Source organism: Notothenia coriiceps, unplaced genomic scaffold (genome assembly GCF_000735185.1).
Source record: "Notothenia coriiceps isolate Sejong01 unplaced genomic scaffold, NC01 NC01_scaffold00000288, whole genome shotgun sequence".
Classification (NCBI taxonomy): Eukaryota; Metazoa; Chordata; class Actinopteri; order Perciformes; family Nototheniidae; genus Notothenia; species Notothenia coriiceps.
This window is the reverse complement of record NW_011332989.1, coordinates 168,634-185,404: the sequence shown is the minus strand read 5'-3', so window position 1 is coordinate 185,404 and position 16,771 is coordinate 168,634. Positions and strand designations below refer to the sequence as shown.

At 41.6% G+C, this 16,771-nt stretch overlaps 2 protein-coding genes across 2 annotated transcripts; both read left to right on the top strand.

The window, feature by feature from the left end:
- The first annotated feature begins 92 nt into the window (after nt 1–92).
- Nucleotides 93–7,499, top strand: LOC104965271 (diamine acetyltransferase 2). Its single transcript, XM_010794266.1, has 6 exons — nt 93–315; nt 923–974; nt 1,725–1,808; nt 4,859–4,960; nt 5,055–5,095; nt 5,241–7,499. Exons 1-6 carry the CDS (start codon nt 253–255, stop codon nt 5,406–5,408), a joined length of 510 nt encoding a protein of 169 aa, XP_010792568.1. The 5' UTR covers nt 93–252; the 3' UTR covers nt 5,409–7,499.
- An 810-nt stretch (nt 7,500–8,309) lies between these two features.
- Nucleotides 8,310–15,427, top strand: tnfsf12 (TNF superfamily member 12). The gene is made up of 6 exons (XM_010794160.1): nt 8,310–9,021; nt 10,388–10,469; nt 11,985–12,041; nt 12,185–12,208; nt 12,300–12,427; nt 13,296–15,427. The coding sequence occupies exons 1-6, from the start codon at nt 8,848–8,850 to the stop codon at nt 13,569–13,571; spliced, it is 741 nt and encodes a 246-aa protein (XP_010792462.1). The 5' UTR covers nt 8,310–8,847; the 3' UTR covers nt 13,572–15,427.
- The last annotated feature ends 1,344 nt before the right edge of the window (nt 15,428–16,771 follow it).

Here is a 16,771-nt window from a genome sequence, read left to right as displayed (position 1 = left end):
AACTAGGAATATTTTCCTCTGAGTCCGGAGCATTTCATGCGGGGCTTGGTTTCGACTTCGACACCCTCCCCTTTCTCGCCTTCTTCCTGGGGGAGGGCGCTAGTTCTTCTCAGCATGTTCAGGCGGAAGTAGACGGCTCAGAGCTGCGGAACCTTCCTTCCACAGTCATTTCTCACGCCACATCCGCCCGGACCCTTGGTAAACAACCGGCACACTGTGAGCCTCACACCCCCAGACCCAAACACCCACAACATGGACTTCTCTATCCGGGCCGCGAACGTGGAGGACTGCAAGGACATCGCGCGGATGATCTTGGTGAGGCGGCACGTGCACAGATAGTGACTCACGGGTTTACGTCAGTGCATAATGCATATACAACACGATTTAGCTGTTATTGGATAATGTGCATTTTAGTATTGGTGTTATTGAAGCGCACAAGCAGGGTTGAGGGGGGTTACTGTACAAATGTAATCAACTATAGTCACATGTCAAGAAATGTAATCAGTAACGTCATCTGAGTATCAAAATATAACAGTAAAGTAACCTTACTTTTGGATAACCTCAATATCAAATGCAATGCAAATACAAACATGATAAAATAAATAACAATAAGGTGTTTGTTTACGCATGTGTATTATGTAAGACAACCACAATGTGAAGAAACCAAGATATTTCATATAAAAAATGTGTCATTTTAAACGACATGTTTTAGTTTAATACATTAATTTAAAGCAAATACAGTATTTTTGAATAATAAATCAGGTATAAAAAACTATATTTTAATGAGAGTAGCCTAGATAAAAACCAACAAGAAAATTCAGTTAATCATTTTCATGTTATAGGACATTTTAAGTTGAAGGAATTGGTATTTGTGATATTTCAGAAGTAATAATAAATTATGGGTATTTGTATTTGTTCACAGGAGTTGGCTGAATATGAGAAAGTGGCAGACCATGTGAAAGTCACACAGAGAGGTACTGTATTAACAACGGTTTAAAAATAACCTTTTATTGCTTCTCCCTTATGATTAAATGTTTATGACCTTCATTAATAAACAAGGTGATATCCAGAGGCCATACAATATTTCCAGCAGAGATGGATAGTTCCCATTGACCTTGGACAAAGTAATGTCTCACAACAAGGTCCATTTTGTAGCCTTCCTGGAGCTTTCAATGATATTGCATTGTCTCCATCAGCAGAAAGACTTTATAAGAAATTTTGAACAAACCGATTTGTTAAGTTTATTTATTTCTGTTTCCTTTTCCCGTGGTTGCAATATTATACATTGTAACCATTGACATTTTTACGTTGAGTTGTTCACTTAGGAATATAACTTAATTTGACGTAACATACTAATTTCTCCTTATCTTTATCTTAACCACCAGCAGGATGTTTGTTTGTACATAGACTGTTTACCTTTGCACACTAACAGTTTGTGTGTCTGCATTACCATTGTTTTAGCTCACAGATACAGCATTTAGTAAATCAACAGATACTTTTGTTCCCTCATGTAAATGTACTATATTGGTTGTGTTGTTGTACATTGCTAAACAGCTAGTAACCTGAATTTCAATCATGTAACGGTAGCATATTAGCCTAACCCTTCCCATGAGTTCATTTTAAACAATTCCATAACTTAAAATAAAAACCAAAATATGACTTTATTTTCTGTATGAACCATCAACAGTATATCCTATAGAAGTATCTTTGTATTTTATGCGCAGACTTGGAGCAGGACGGCTTCTCCAAGAACCCGTTCTTCCATGGGATCGTCGCTGAAGTACCTGAACAGCACAAAACCAAAGAAGGTCTGGGGAAACCATCAAGAGCCTAGTTTCATCCTACTTGACTACTCACAAAGCATTATGTTAATGTCTGAGCGAGGGAGATATTTGCATACAAACTGAAACAAATATCACACAATTGTCCCATGAATTAGAATCGGTACACTACACCTCTTATGCGGCTTTCACACCAGCGCTTTTCCCTTTCTAGCTCCGAGCTAGAGCTTTTCTGGTCCAGCTCCGGTTTCCCTTTTCTGCTCCTGCTCTGTTCACACCGCCCAGAGCCCGACTGGTGCAGCCGCTGCTGCGTCATTACGTCACCGTTTACATCGCTGATTTGCTCCCCAACGGCGCTCACAACAACAACAACAACAACGGGGGACTGCGTCGGGTCGATGATCATGTTGCTTTTAATCACACGAAGTCAGATTAAATAAAATAACGACTTCTCCAAGCTTATACTTTTCTCCAGAGTGCCGTGGTTCATTGTGACCGACCGCTGCAGTGCTGGCTGCTCTTCCAGGGGAGTTTATTCTCCCGTTAGATCCGGGTTAGCTCACACGGCTCTAAAGTATTCACTGTCTGACTGTCACACAAGCAGCTGATACATATCCCCAGTTCCCCTTAAGTGAATGTGTGTCAGTCTGAATTGACGCTGTTTGGCATCACAACGCCGTTATGAAAGTTTCTCTGGTATAAAATGGGTGATGTTAGCATAGCAACCGAAGGTAAACTGACTACTTGCTATCCTATTGTGGCATGAGCCGTTTTCTACAGGCACAGTTTACCGGCATATTTTTCATTATGATTCTACTTGTGTTGTCGGACATGACAACCTGTGCAGCCCATGTATTGATTCCATCCGATAGCTGCTATAATACAAAACGTCTGCCTCTCTCCACAATGATCAATAACAGTGAACGGATGGTCAGAGTAAGGTGCAAATAAACAGAATCACACGAAGCCTGGTTAGTGTTGCCTGACTTTATAAAGTGTGTTTCTTTTTATAAATGTGTGGTTGCCTTCTAGTCACTTTGCTCAGCACTACTGCTTGTAGGCAGGCATGACGAGACCCTTCAGTCGACCCATGTTCAGGGGAGGTGGGTTTAGTTACCTGCACGCCTCGACGTAAGCGACGCCGTCTCTTAGCTCCGAAGCTCTTGCCTCTAGACCAACAATTTTTTGGAGCTGGAAGTGAACCAGATTCCGGAGCTAAGAGGCGGCGCCGCTGCGGTGTGAACAGGAAAACCCGGTACTTTTCAGGCTCCAGCTCCGAGCCGGAGCTGAAAACGCGTTGGTGTGAAAGGGGCATTAAGTGATGTATTAGCAGGTCGTTTTATCTCCTCAATAAAGCCTGATAATACATCATTCTTTGGACTGTTGCAAGAAGAACAACATGCTTTAACATGTTCGTACAGAGAAACCCGAACAGCAGGTTTCCTTGGTGCTCAGCCAATCAGGGCTGATTACCTTTCATTTAGGTTTGAGCCTTTTCCCCCAGCTCAAAGTAGCTAAAGTAAATATAATATGTACCGTACATCTAGCCAAATAGGATTATAAGTGTGGACTGTAGCAAGAAACAACAAATTGTTGTATATGCTTGTTTGCTTTTTGAGTAGTTTTGTGTTGTAAAATAAAGAGGAGAGACAATTCCAATGCACTTATAAAGAAACTATTCAACCAAAAGTGACATTATTGTGACAATACAAAGGTCTCCGAGGTGCTCTATCAGCTTCTAGAGCAACTGTTTAGAAGCTAATTATTACTGCGAGTCCAAAAGTCCATTTCAATTGGTAATCTCAGAGTGGTCTCACAAAGCTATTGTTGAATCTAGATCTCTTTCCATTGAAGTTGTGTTTCCGACAAACTAGTGAATCCAATATTTAGTAAGACATTTTATAAATCGCAGTTTGGCGAGTGAACCAAAGCAGTAACGCTGGGTGTGTTCGAACCAAAACAATGAACCGACAGACACTAAAACGCCCGAGGAGCTCAAATTAACCGCGGTCAGGTGAAAACTAATGTCATTTATCAACTATTACTATAAAAAAGAAGGGCAGCTTAATGCACCTTTGATGAATATTAGTGCCCACAGCTACAATGTGATAGCAGGAAAATAACAGGTGTAATGTTTCTTAAATAAGTGAGAAACACGTGCTATAGAGATGCTGCATTTAACACTTGTTGCCCCCCAGTTACTGAGTCCGTCAATCTGTATTCATTAGCTGTGTTTCTTAATGACCACCAGCCTGCAGATGAGGCCTGTTTCCTTACACACTGCTTATATAATAAGGTTAACAAACTGCTTTTCCTCAGAACACAGTAATGAGAACATTAACATGTGCTAACTTGTGAGTGCCATGTTGAAATCTAGCCGATTAGCAGCAAGATAAACAACAGTGTTTCCCCTAGGTTTACTGCTATGGGGGGTGCTGCCTGAGCGGGGGGGGGGTATATATATTTTTTAAATCCTCAGGAGCAGAGAGAGGAGCTGTGGATTATTGTTATTGATTAATGCATCAGTGTTTCTTAGGGTCAAAAACACTAAACTCACAACTTAAAATGAAAGCGTTTAGTTTATTTAATAAAAGAGCACATGTTTAATGTGAAAAGTGACAGTAGATATAGATTATTTGCAATTTGGTGCTATATATTATATAATAATAATATAAAAAATATATATAATTATTTATTTTTTTAAACACCTTGAATTTCAGGGTGGGGGGGGGGCGCGGGGCTCCGTTGGGGGGGGCTCCGTTGGTGGGGCTCCGTTGGTGGGGCTCCGTTGGTGGGGCTCCGTTGGCGGGGCGCAGCGCCCCTCCAAGACAATGCTAGGGGAAACACTGAACAATAATTGTACAATGCTTGTGAACAAGACAGGCTGCCAGAACCTGACAGTCCACGTTAACGTGTTTTTTTAAAGTCCCAATTCTGTCAAATTGTGGTACAATGTTTTTTTGATATGGGATGCCTAAGGTATGCAAAGTTATATGGAAATATAAATGATTTTGTCTTATAAGAGAGATGTATACTATGGAGTTCCTGGTGTGCTGACTTTTGTCTTCTTCTTTTAGGCCATACAAAAATCGGATATGCACTCTACTTCTACTCCTACAGCTCATGGTCAGGCAGAGCTGTTTATATGGAGGACTTGTACGTGATGCCTGAGTTCAGAGGTAAAGCAAATTGTCTTAAAAATAGTCATATCATTATTGTTATACAGTAAGCAGAGTGACATGGTAAAAGTAATTCATGGTATCTTTCTTTCAGGAAAAAGCATTGGTAAAGCACTAATGAGCAAAGTAGCTCAGGTGAGTAAAACATTCGCCCAAAGTTTGGCACTGACAGTAAATATATGTTCTATGGAGGGTGGACCTTGGGCCCTTTCTCTTGCAGTTTAGATACTTTCAAATACCTAATGTCAGCACAGCCGTACTCATGTCTATGCTCCTTTAGCTGGGCCTAGCTGCCGGCTGCAACCAGCTCAACTTCACCGTCCTGGACTGGAACAAGCCATCTATGGACTTTTACCTCAGCCAGGGCAGCTTCGACGTCACGGCTGACATGGGCTACCACTGTATGCGCTGCGAGGGCGAGGCGCTGGAGCACCTGGCCCAGCCCTAACCCAACGCCGGACAGGTTGACCTTTGCAGCCGTGAGGTCACACAGTGCAGGGATAGAGCTCCACTCAGCGGCCCTGTTCCAAAACTCGACAATGACAATCAAAAAGCAGATAATTTAAAAATATTGACTGTTTGATAAGCCCCCCTTTGTTACTGTTACTAAGCCTATAACGTTTTTAATGTTAGCACAATAATATAAATGGCGGATTTCAACATTTTAAACAACTATTTCACATAGCGGGAATCAAAAGCAGGATTCACACACTTAAAGCAGATGATTGTCAATGTTATTGGCTTCTCAAATCACAACAACTACTGTGTAATAACAACTAGCTTTATGTTAGCTGTAGTTAGCATCAACTTATTAGCTTGTACTAAACTGGCTGAAAACTGTCTGCATCAGTTCACTAGATTTTCTGGAATTAAAACGTTCCCAAATCCAATAAGGAACAGGACAGGAGCGCTAACGTTAGCATAAACCATATCAGATATGGCTACCACACCATGCTTAACTTGTAATCCCGCAGTTAGATGGAAATGCACGTGAGCTTTAGATGTAATGCTCAGTTACTACTGGTGCTAGTTAGCCAGGCATGCTAACAATTAAAGCTAACATTGGTGTTTCCGCATTTAGGATAAAAACTAAATAAGACACAACCTTCCAAACTCTTAACGTACGAGGTAATGCTCTTGCTTCGCACTGCACATACATAAACATCTACCGGCCATGCCTTGTTCTGTTTAAAGGGGTTTAGCAACCGATCAATTTACTTATTAGTTGGAAGTATTGGAACGGGGCCTATGCAATACATTTAAACAGTACATAACTAATAAATGAAGTATGTGTTTTGTGGTTTTCCCTTGTCATATGTTATGACCCAGAGCACCTTTACAAATAATTACTCTAGAAATGAAATCCTTGTTTTTGCACAATAATCCCAAAAACAGTTTATGCATTAAAAAGCCAAGATGTGCTGTATGTGTGTCACTGTAAGACTGTTAGAAACGAGTCCCTTTAAATGTATAATAATCTACGAGAACTAGTCACCACTCCTGTTGTCTTCCAGATGAAGAGTGCTGTAAAGCTGTTGTGAAGCACAATCCTGCACTTTCTTCTTCCTTCCTTTTTTGCTATGTATGTACTAAGGGATGAAATGGTGGAGTAAATGAGTCAGTTAAACCTTCTTCCATGCAGCCAAACAACCAACTCTTTGGGCTCCTTTCAAAGAAATGAGCTTCGAAATCAGGCAAAAGAAAAAGCCATCTGGTGGAATTTGAAAAATAAAAGTCTTGGATGGCTCAGTCCCTGTCTTTGAAGCCGTCATGCTAAAAGGAAAAAGGGCATTATTGTGGTTTGCACTTCTGTTTCATATCCAGTCTCTGTTCTGTTTTTTAAAGACGGCCTTCTGTATCATTTCCAGCAGTATAATGAAAACAGTCTGAGTTGTGGGTTAAATTTAGTTTGTTTTTGCTCTATCTAAACAAGTTAGAACCACTGACCCTGCTTAGTGGGTTTTGCAATTTGCATTTCATTTCATACTTTGTTTACAAAATAATTGAGTGAAGAATGCACAGTTTTTTTCAGATTTGGGACATTGGGTTGGAAAATACGTTCCTCTCATGACTGCATTTTAAGTGCCGTCATTGTTCTATCGAGAGTGCATACCTCAAAAAATCAATAGACTCCGAGGGAACATGAAGAGATATTTATAAATGTTCCTGTCGGCGGCTTCCCATCAGAAACCAGACACAGAGCCTTAAATTATACAACTTGAGGATTTGTTCCCAACATGGATTCCTAAGAGTTTCACAAATTTCTCGTGAGAAACCTTTGCAATAAAACACGCATTGAAGAGCAACTTGGGCTAAAAAACATGACTAAATGTCAGGGGGTTTATTCCGATTTTAATGTGCAGGGTATTTGGTTGTTCGAGACGGTGCACAATGTTGATGTTTTGAGCACAGTTGCACAATTGAAGTGCTGTTAAGTTGTCACAAAGAACCTAAGTGCAGTAATACATTTTTTTTCCAGCAGAGAAAAAGTTGTAATGTGTCTGAAATGTTTGAATAATAAAGATGTAATATTAAGGTGCAATGCCATGGTTTCTCCTATACATGTGCTTAAGGATTTAATTACATATTTATAAAAAAAATATCAAAATATAGAATACCTAAACATACATTTAAAAAAATTATTTGGAAAAATAACTACTTGAAATATATAGTCTTATATGGTATAAGCTTAAAAGAAGGAACATTTATTTATTAAAAAGGGAAACTTTAGGCAGAGTGCCATTTCATTCCTACTAACACCATCTGTCCCTTTTGTTAAAACAATTATAATTAAGATATCATTTTAGTCCTAAAGAAGCTCAGTTTATAGGTTTCTATAAGTGGTAAAATTAAGTAAGTAAAAATAATATTACCATAGTGTAGACATCCTATGTCACAGATAAAAGTCCTGAATTACAAATTGTACTGTAACTAAAAGCCTCCCAGAATGGCCAATTTCAGGATAATATTTTATATAACTGCCTCATTATTATTAATAACTTATACTGTCATCACTTTGATGTGGTAGCTAGTAAATAAAGGCTTAATTCCAAGGACCTTATATAGCCTACTACATATTTTATTTGATGGCCATGTTTTGTATTGTAAGTAAATATTAATTGTATGTAAAATACACATAGTAAAAATACAGTAAAACAACAATATTGTATTAAAAAATACCAATGATAATTGTGCAATACATAGATTAAATAACATAGTGTGGAATCTTTTACATGTCAGTAGTTTGCTTGATCATCCCCACCGGTTATTAACGATGCACTACCGCCCTCGTGCGGTTACAACCGGAAGTACTGCACGCGTGACTGGCACATATTTACAGGGCATGCAAGTTGATGAAAGTGTGTGCAGAAGCGGAGGAAGCCCCGGTGCGCCTCGTTTGTTTTTTCCTGCGCTCACATCGTTAGGTTTTACTGCGGACGCACGCGACTGTCACAACATCAAAGCACCGAGGAAAGTTTACTCCAAGTCTCCGGGTGTGTGTGTGTGTGCGCGTGTGTGTTGGATCTCATGTGTGTGCTCAGTCTGTCTGCCTTAATAGTGACCCCCCAGCGCGGTGTTTAAAGGGAAGACAAGAGAGCTGAGTCAACGAATCGCAGGCAGAAGGATGCAACAGTTCATGTGCGCAGCTTGCACTTTTCTTGCGATTGGACGCAGTTGGAGGATGTGGATGAAAAGATCGGGAACCCTCATCTATTAGACACAATCCTGAGATAAACAGGAAAGATCGACGCGTGAAAAGCATACTCTGTCCACTTGTTTCTCAGCCTATAATGGACATTTAGACACTTTGGAGGGACTTCATGCTCTGCTGGAATGAAGTGGCAGTGGGGGTTCGGCGGTGAGTAGCAGTCTGATCTGCACCCAACATGCATCGCATTCTGCAGAGGAGGAGAGTGCGCAAGCTGCGGGTCTTCTGGGCTTCTCTGGCCCTGGTGGCTCTGTCCCTGGCCGCCTGCAGCGCGCTGTTCACGGCGTGGACTTGGAGACAAACGCGGGACCTGTCTCAGTCCTTCAAGATCCTGCAGGACCGAATAGAGCAGGTTTGTATTTTTGCATTCTTACGCATAGCATGCATACTCGCACCGAGACTAATATTTACAACCCCGCGACCACTTCAGAGCTTTAAGTGTTTAGTTATGTAACTTTTTGTGTGTGGCTGCGGTTACGGGAATGTTCGCGGGGGGTGTATGGAAAAATGCAAGTCCACACTTCACCCCCTCCTCCTCCTCTCTCCCCCCCTTGCACGTACTCTATTCTATTGCACCATTTCTCTACTTGGCACTTTTATTGCTTACCAATAAGTGCAGTCAGGGTTGTGGGGAGTTACTGCTTATTTCTGTGTCCACCCCCCTCTGCTGCTGCCCCCGCCATGTTTAATTACTCTGGTGCCAGTTGTGCTCCAGTTTTATCTCAATTCACTGGAAAGCCTCAACTATTTGGCTTTGTTAGCACTTTGTACTGACTGCGCAGAGGCTCGGTGATAAAGTGAGGCAAGTGTAAAAAAGCATTTGCAACATGCAAAGCTTTCTTATTCACAGGTTAGGATTTAAAGCAGTGCTGAACTCTGTGCAATCTCATGCATAGTGCAGTGTTAAGACTTCTTGCACTTGCAGCAAATTCTAAACGAGGTTGCATCACAAATAATTTCTTCAAAAAGGAGCTGATGGAAACTCTTCTGGTTTCAAGTTCACAGTATTTACAAAACGTAGTTGCACTGGATTTGATATCAGGAGGACAGGTCAGCTGTGTGTGATGTTGACACACACACACACACACACACACACACACACACACACACACACACACACACACACACACACACACACACACACACACACACACACACACACACACACACACACACACACACACACACACACACACACACACACACACACACACACACACGGTGTGTTGATGCTGGAGCTTTTCCCAAGGGGCCCCCGTTCTGTCCATTTGACCGTTGGCCAACTCCTGATGAGAGCCAGTGAGTGAACGTCTGGAGAGCGAAGAGCAAGTCGCTGCCTCCATTTCCACAGTAGCAGTACATTTAAACATCCCGAGCCACTATCCCTCTTGCTTAATAAGGCCTTCTTCGGTCACTCAGGCCCCCTGCCAAAGATTTGTAAACTTTGATAGCTCGACAAAAAACGATTTCTTTCTCAGAAACAGGAGTAAAGATGCGAGGAATGCCAAGCACTAAAACCATGCATTAGATGTCGCAACGCGTCTCTGAGGAAGTGGTAGACCTATTCTGAAGCGAGGGGCAGCATACTGGAAGAGAGGAGCCTGTTTATGTGGCTGGGAAAGGCCGTCTGTGGCTGAGTTGGAGCGGTGCCAGAAAAAAGTCATAATAAACTTATTGGACATTTGTTAATGGTGCGTTTTTTCTCTCTCTTTCAACAGGTTAACACACAGAGGAAGGCCATTGTTCAGCTCATTCTGGAGAAGAGAGAGCTGCTGGTCGGGCACAGAGTGAAAAGAAACGGTACTCTTACTTCCACACCAATAACATATAGAAGCTTTGCCCCAAATCACCACAGACACAATGCCCTCGCCTCTGCTTTGTTGTTTTCTTTGGGAAGGACATTTGACACAAACGCTGGCACCACATGCCACTTTGGTCAGGTCTAGCGGGCCACAGGCGCAACCCGCTGCTAAAAGTTGACACAGGATAAAGTAGGCAGCTGGATTTCAGAAATTACAGGTCTGACCGGCGCGGCCTCAGAGCCCAGGAAACCAGCTGGCGCGGGACGGAGGCCTTGTTGCACGCTTTTGGCCAATGATATACGATTTTTTTTTCCGTTCCCCTCCGAGCACACGACTAACACAGCTATGATTTGTTGTGAAAGCGGTGATATTTGATGACCTATCATTGCAGTATTTATAGCGGCTGCTTGCGTCACCGTCACGGGTTTCTGCTTGATGGTTCACATTGTGTCCGCGAGTGAACCCTCTCCTGACAAAAGGATTCATTTAGAGAGCTGCGTGTCTCACCAAAGTATCTATTTATATCCTGCAGATATTGGCTTTTTTCTTTCCTAACCGATACCTGCGTTTGTGCCTGTAATTCATAGGGCTAACAGCTTTTTCCAGTTTGTGGAAAGTTGACCACCGGCGCGGTGCAGCGTTTCAGCCGCACACTGCTGTTATGTTCTCTCCTGATGACTGACAGCTTAAGTCAGGAAACTCTGGCCAGCCTGAGGGCTTTACACTCGGCCATAGCAAATCCTAAATCTACAGGGTCACCCACCTGCGAGTTATTTTAGCAGGGACTTAATATTCCTGTGCGATCGGAGGGGGCCCCGGTGTTTGGCCGCTCCGTCTCCAAACATAAAGAATGTACTTCTTAGTTACGTTAGTTGTATCTGTGTGAAATCGCTCCCTTTAGGCTAAAATAAACCGTTAGTGAGTAACAAGAGCAGGCATTCTGCTGCTTTGGCCTCTTAATGTTTTATTTATTGTATTTATCTGAGTAGCTGTTGCTTCACTTCTTAATCGACTCTTTCGGTTCACAGAAGAGCTAGAGACCTTTTTGCCTCTCTTTTTCCAGCACTTCAATTCTCTTATTAAACGTTTTTAGCTCTCGCATGCTTCATTTAATGCCTTCACTTTCCCCCTGTCTATCTTGTGTTTGTCTGCCCCCCCCCCCCTCCACACACAGCTCTCCATCCTCCCTTACTCTATCTCGCTCGCCTCTTTTTTTTCTTCTTTTTTCTAGATGACTGCGACCAGCTGGCACTAAGATTAGCCCCTAAAGGCAAAAAAGGCACACTCCTCTGACTGAAAATAACAGTTTGAGGAAATATTTTGAAGCACGTGACAGGAAATCCTTTGCCCATCTGCTAATCCCGTTTAAAAAAAAAGAGCCAGGTTTAATCTCAATGGCCGCAAATTAACACATGTTATTAGAGAGATACAGATGGGAATGATTGTTTAATAAAAAAAACAGACGTATTCCTTCTCTGCCATTCATATTCTGTCTCTGCTTGCTTTTCCGAAGGGGGGGCGCTGCGAGGGAGGAATGGAAATGGAAAGAAAGCGGCGTCTCATTTCGAGAGTAAGTAGCTTGGCAGATCCCTTATAGCCGTCTCGTGTAGCATCTGCAGAAGTGGTTTCAATCATATACTCCTATACGATTGCACTCGTAAAATCTTAATTGACTTTCCCTTCTCTTTCAATGTCTCCGTTACATTCCACCAGTAACCAAAGTCTCCTCTCAGCAAGGTAAGTCGTAAAAGTGACGGATGGAAGATAATCTGTGACATTTTTGTCTGTGGCATGATTAACCTCGAGTGTGTGTGTGTGTGTGTGTCAGTGGGAGAAGGTGGTGTGATAAAGGGTTGGGAAGAGAGGACCTTGAATATGACTAAAGCGGTGAAGTACAACAAGGAACTCGGCATCTTCACTGTGGAGAAAGCGGGCGTCTACTTCCTGTTCTGCCAGGTGAGTTTGTGCTGGGAGTTGTAGTTTATTAACAAAGGCCAACATCACTCAAATGCCAGGTAGTTAATGCTGGATCGGTGAGATTCTTTGATGATGTTGCCCACTTGCAATCAATAACCTTGCTGATTTGATGTAGTCCCTGTGGCGGAGATTAGATAATTGAACATGTAACGGGATACAGTTAGTCTTTGTACCAAAATGTGGTAGGTATTGAGGAAGGTAACTGCACTATTTGGCACTGGTATCAAACTATTTGAGACGCTGCCCTGGGCCTGGATATTTTACTTTCCTTCACTTTGCTATCTTTGGGACGTTTTCGCGTGTCAACCTCCAATTGTATGCATGCATCCAAGAGAAGGCTAGGAAATGGCAGACAACAAATGCAAATATACTAAGGTGAAACATGAGTGAATTTGGCGCTAACTTTCACCAGCTAGCAACAACTTCACCCTGGTTCAGCCAGGGACAAAGGACTCATTTTGAAAGTCATGTTCTCAATAGACAAAACCTTCTTATTCCGGAGGTAAAGTGGCAATGAAAGGTTAGATTTCCTTCATGCAACTAAAGTGAATCAGTCTTTGGATGCAGCCCCACTTCTAAGTTTCCTTCCCTTAAGCGGCTTCATTAAAAACAGCCATTATTTTGTACAAACATCAGTCATGATGTACTGGTACTTATCATGTATTTTTGGAGGGGTGGATATCAGGTTTCGGGTAATCTCGGTTTTGTCAGGTTGACAGAAGTCTGGAGAAAATCTAACCAAACGATAGCGGGGCCTCAGAAATCCAGAGGTAGAGTCGGTTCGTTTTCGTTGGAACGGTTGAGGAGAAACATGTTGTGCTGATGGTAATCTGCTCTGTCTCCTCAGGTGCTGTTCAACGAGCAGCAGTCTCAGTATGTGAAGCTGGACGTGGTGACCAGCGGCCAGAGGCCTCAGAAGCTGCAGTGCATCGAGGGCTACGGGACGACCCCTTCCGCCGGGCCCCACCCTTTCCACTTCCTGAAGCCGTGCCAGGTGTCCGGCCTGCTCCGATTGGACAAGGGCACGGAGCTGCAGGCTATCACAGGCTCTGCATTCAGACTCCACTCTCTGGGCAATCCCTCCGCCTCGCCTCACATCTTCAGCATCTTCAAAGTCAACTGAACTTTGGATCTTGTTCACACTAACTCAGAGGTTTTTGTACGGATGACATTTGGTCCGGGGCATCCCATCACGCCGCTGCCTCTTTCCAAAGACCGTCATTTGAAAGACAAACATTTGTGGAAGTTGTTCTGGACATTTTTTCTCTTGACAGCTGTGCTGTTTTTCGAATGCAAAACGCAGACTTTTGGATTAAAACCAAAACCAGAAGAAGGTTGAAATTCCTCAATGCAAGTCTGCCGAGAGAACAGATGTGATGGAAGCCGATCTGTAGATTGAGCGCTTTATATAAACAGAAAAAACAAGATGTTCTTCGTAGCCTTTGTATCAATTAATTAATTGTGCTTTTTTTTTTATAAGACTGACAGTAAAGCTGTGCATGCACCTTCCACTTTTATATCAACGGTGCCTCGGGAAGCTGAGCGCACGAGTCGGATCTCGACACTATAAGTCAGCGTCTGTGTATGAAATCTAATTAATCAAACAAGTATACTGATTTTATGACTTTAACAATGCAATGTGTGTTCTTGAAATACTTTGTATATACTTCACTCATATTTTACTTGTTTTTAATAACGTGGATGTGAATTTGTGCTCTTTCCTAAGGTCAAATCTGATTGTATGTATTTGTGTGTATAGCGTTGGCTTGACTTTTTGAAAGTACTTTTAGTAAGCAAAGCATACAGGTTTAAATGACCTTCAGCCTTTGTTCTCTGTTTGATGGTGCAATTGCCATCACTTCCAAACTTTCTTGCAAATCATCAGATAATTGTTAATTTACCCTTAGAAGTCAGTGATTCAAAAGTATTGGAAAGGCCCTCATATGGTGAAAGTAAATAAGAAATATAAAACGTTTCTTTTAAAAAGGACTGTTTTTGACCTTCAATGACTCAAATAAAAAAGTCAGAAAGGAAACTTTTAGATTTGGGAAATTACTTTTTATCTGGTTTACATATTGAAAACATTCTGATGTTCGATTGACGGTCAAATGGGAAATGAAATCCAATATTTATTTACATTAAGCGTCTAATTTTGGTTCTCAGTCAGATTGTAACTTCTTTATTTTGTACCTCTTTTTTAGATTGAAACTCATTCCATTTATCATATGCTGCTGCTTTCTGTAATATTCCCTGCTTTTATACAAACAGTGTGTATTTCTAGAAGTGGGTTCAGCACTCCCACTCTTGTTTATAAGTAGTTTTTGTGGACGGACCGCATTGGTTTCTCCTCAGCACTTTACTGCAGCGAACGTAGTGTTTTTAATTGGAGCCAAAAATGTGTGTTTTCAGATGGAAAAATGTCAGATTTTGAAATGTAGACGTTATATCCTGTTTCTTTTCCTCATCGTTTTCCTCTTCCCTTTTTAATCTCACTCGTCCTCCCTACACCTCATATCTCCCTGACAGCACGATAAGACCGCACACACACACACACACACACACACACACACACACACACACACACACACACACACACACACACACACACACACACACACACACAGAATCCCCTGAGTGTCCTCTGCAAACAGCAGCCATCTAAATTTTCACTTCCTGAATCTGAACCTGACCACATAGCTGAAGGTCTTTGAGGAAAAACATGCCTCGTCCCCACACACACACACACACACACACACACACACACACACACACACACACACACACACACACACACGCACAGTATTACACACTTCCCTGACCCGATTCCTATTTTTTAAATGTCAAAGTTTATTATCGCGTTGTTGTGAAGTCTTGTGAAGAAGTTCTTTCTAAAATGATGATATATGCAATGTGTGGGCGTTCTTTTCTTCTTAACTCACTTGTCATAAAAGTTGAATAAACCTTTTTGTTTATTTTGGAGAAGTTCCTTTAAATATGTCGAAAAAAGTTGTCTTTTCCAGAATGTGTTATGTCTGCAAGTTTGATACTCATTCATTGCAATAATATATCAATATTGTTAAAGGGGCCCTATTATGCTCATTTTCAGATTGATGGGGTGTAAATGATAAATGGACTGTACTTATAAAGCGATTCATCAGGTCTTTTCGACCCCTCAAAGCCCTTTATATACTCTGAGTCATTCACCCATTCACACCTCATTCATGCAGAGCAGTAGCACTTGATCTAGGGAAGCTACATTTGATACACGTTCACACACTGTTAGCCATCGGGAGCATCTCAGGGTAGGGCTGCTCGATTATGGCAAAAATCATAATCTCGTTTATTTGGGTCAATAATTGATATCACGATTATTAAAAACGATTATCCATTTACTTTGAAAACATCAATTTATTGGAGAAAAAATGTTTGAACAGTATGTTTTGAACAGTTGATTACCCTGAACTTTAAGTATAACTCAACTGAAAAACAAAAAAAAAAAAAAAATAATCGTTATATTTCGATTACGTTTTTTTCGTAATCGTTGCAAGCCATAATCGTAATTGCGTTTAAAATACGATTAATTGAGCAGCAGAGTTAAATATCTTGCCCAAGGATACATCGACATGTTGACCGAACGGGCTGGGATCGAACCCAAAGACGAACGCACTCCCTCGCAGCCACAGTTGCCCCTAGGGTGTGTGGGAGAGAAACTCCCTTTGGAGGGAACTTTGGGATTTGGGACCATTTACATGCACAAAAAACCTATATGACACACTACAGGAAAGGGACAACCCCCATAACTATAATAGGGCCCCTTTAATGAGGCCATCAGTGTGCACTTAATGGGAGTTGACTTGAAGGAACAATGGAGCTGAGATAACAGTGAATAGTGAACTGTGTGGCATCAATCTGCTCTAAATAACGGAGCAGGCTGGCTTCTCATCTGCTGTCATCATGAATCACTGACCATCTGATCCTGGAGTTTGTTGCCATGCATGTGTCACTGCATTGTCTTCACAGTCGCCCACATCAAGATCGTTCTGCTTTCACACCTCCTGTGCAGATTAACAGAGTTATTAGTCTCTGAAGCGGCTATTGGTTCCTTTTTTCTCTAGTATCTGAAGGAAATAGGTGTTACATTTCAGTTGAAATATATGCAGGAAATTGGACAATTTGGGGAAAAAGTGGAACCTTAAATGTTGTTTTCCTCTCAATCTGCCTTTACATTAGATGAGTGTCAATTAAGACAGAACAATTAATAAAGAGACTTTCAATTTATATCAAGTTGCATTTGCACACACTGGAAGATTTAAAATTCACATT

What these genes read in the sequence shown, in the direction of transcription:
- LOC104965271 (XM_010794266.1), top strand. Translation starts at nt 253, where the DNA reads ATGGACTTCTCTATCCGGGCCGCGAACGTGGAGGACTGCAAGGACATC. An exon ending in TGTGAAAGTCACACAGAGAG is followed by an intron (nt 975 to 1,724) that starts GTACTGTATTAA and finishes TTTTATGCGCAG; the next exon opens with ACTTGGAGCAGGACGGCTTC. An exon ending in ACAGCACAAAACCAAAGAAG is followed by an intron (nt 1,809 to 4,858) that starts GTCTGGGGAAAC and finishes TTCTTCTTTTAG; the next exon opens with GCCATACAAAAATCGGATAT.
- tnfsf12 (XM_010794160.1), top strand. Translation starts at nt 8,848, where the DNA reads ATGCATCGCATTCTGCAGAGGAGGAGAGTGCGCAAGCTGCGGGTCTTC. An exon ending in TGCAGGACCGAATAGAGCAG is followed by an intron (nt 9,022 to 10,387) that starts GTTTGTATTTTT and finishes CTCTTTCAACAG; the next exon opens with GTTAACACACAGAGGAAGGC. An exon ending in CAAAGTCTCCTCTCAGCAAG is followed by an intron (nt 12,209 to 12,299) that starts GTAAGTCGTAAA and finishes TGTGTGTGTCAG; the next exon opens with TGGGAGAAGGTGGTGTGATA.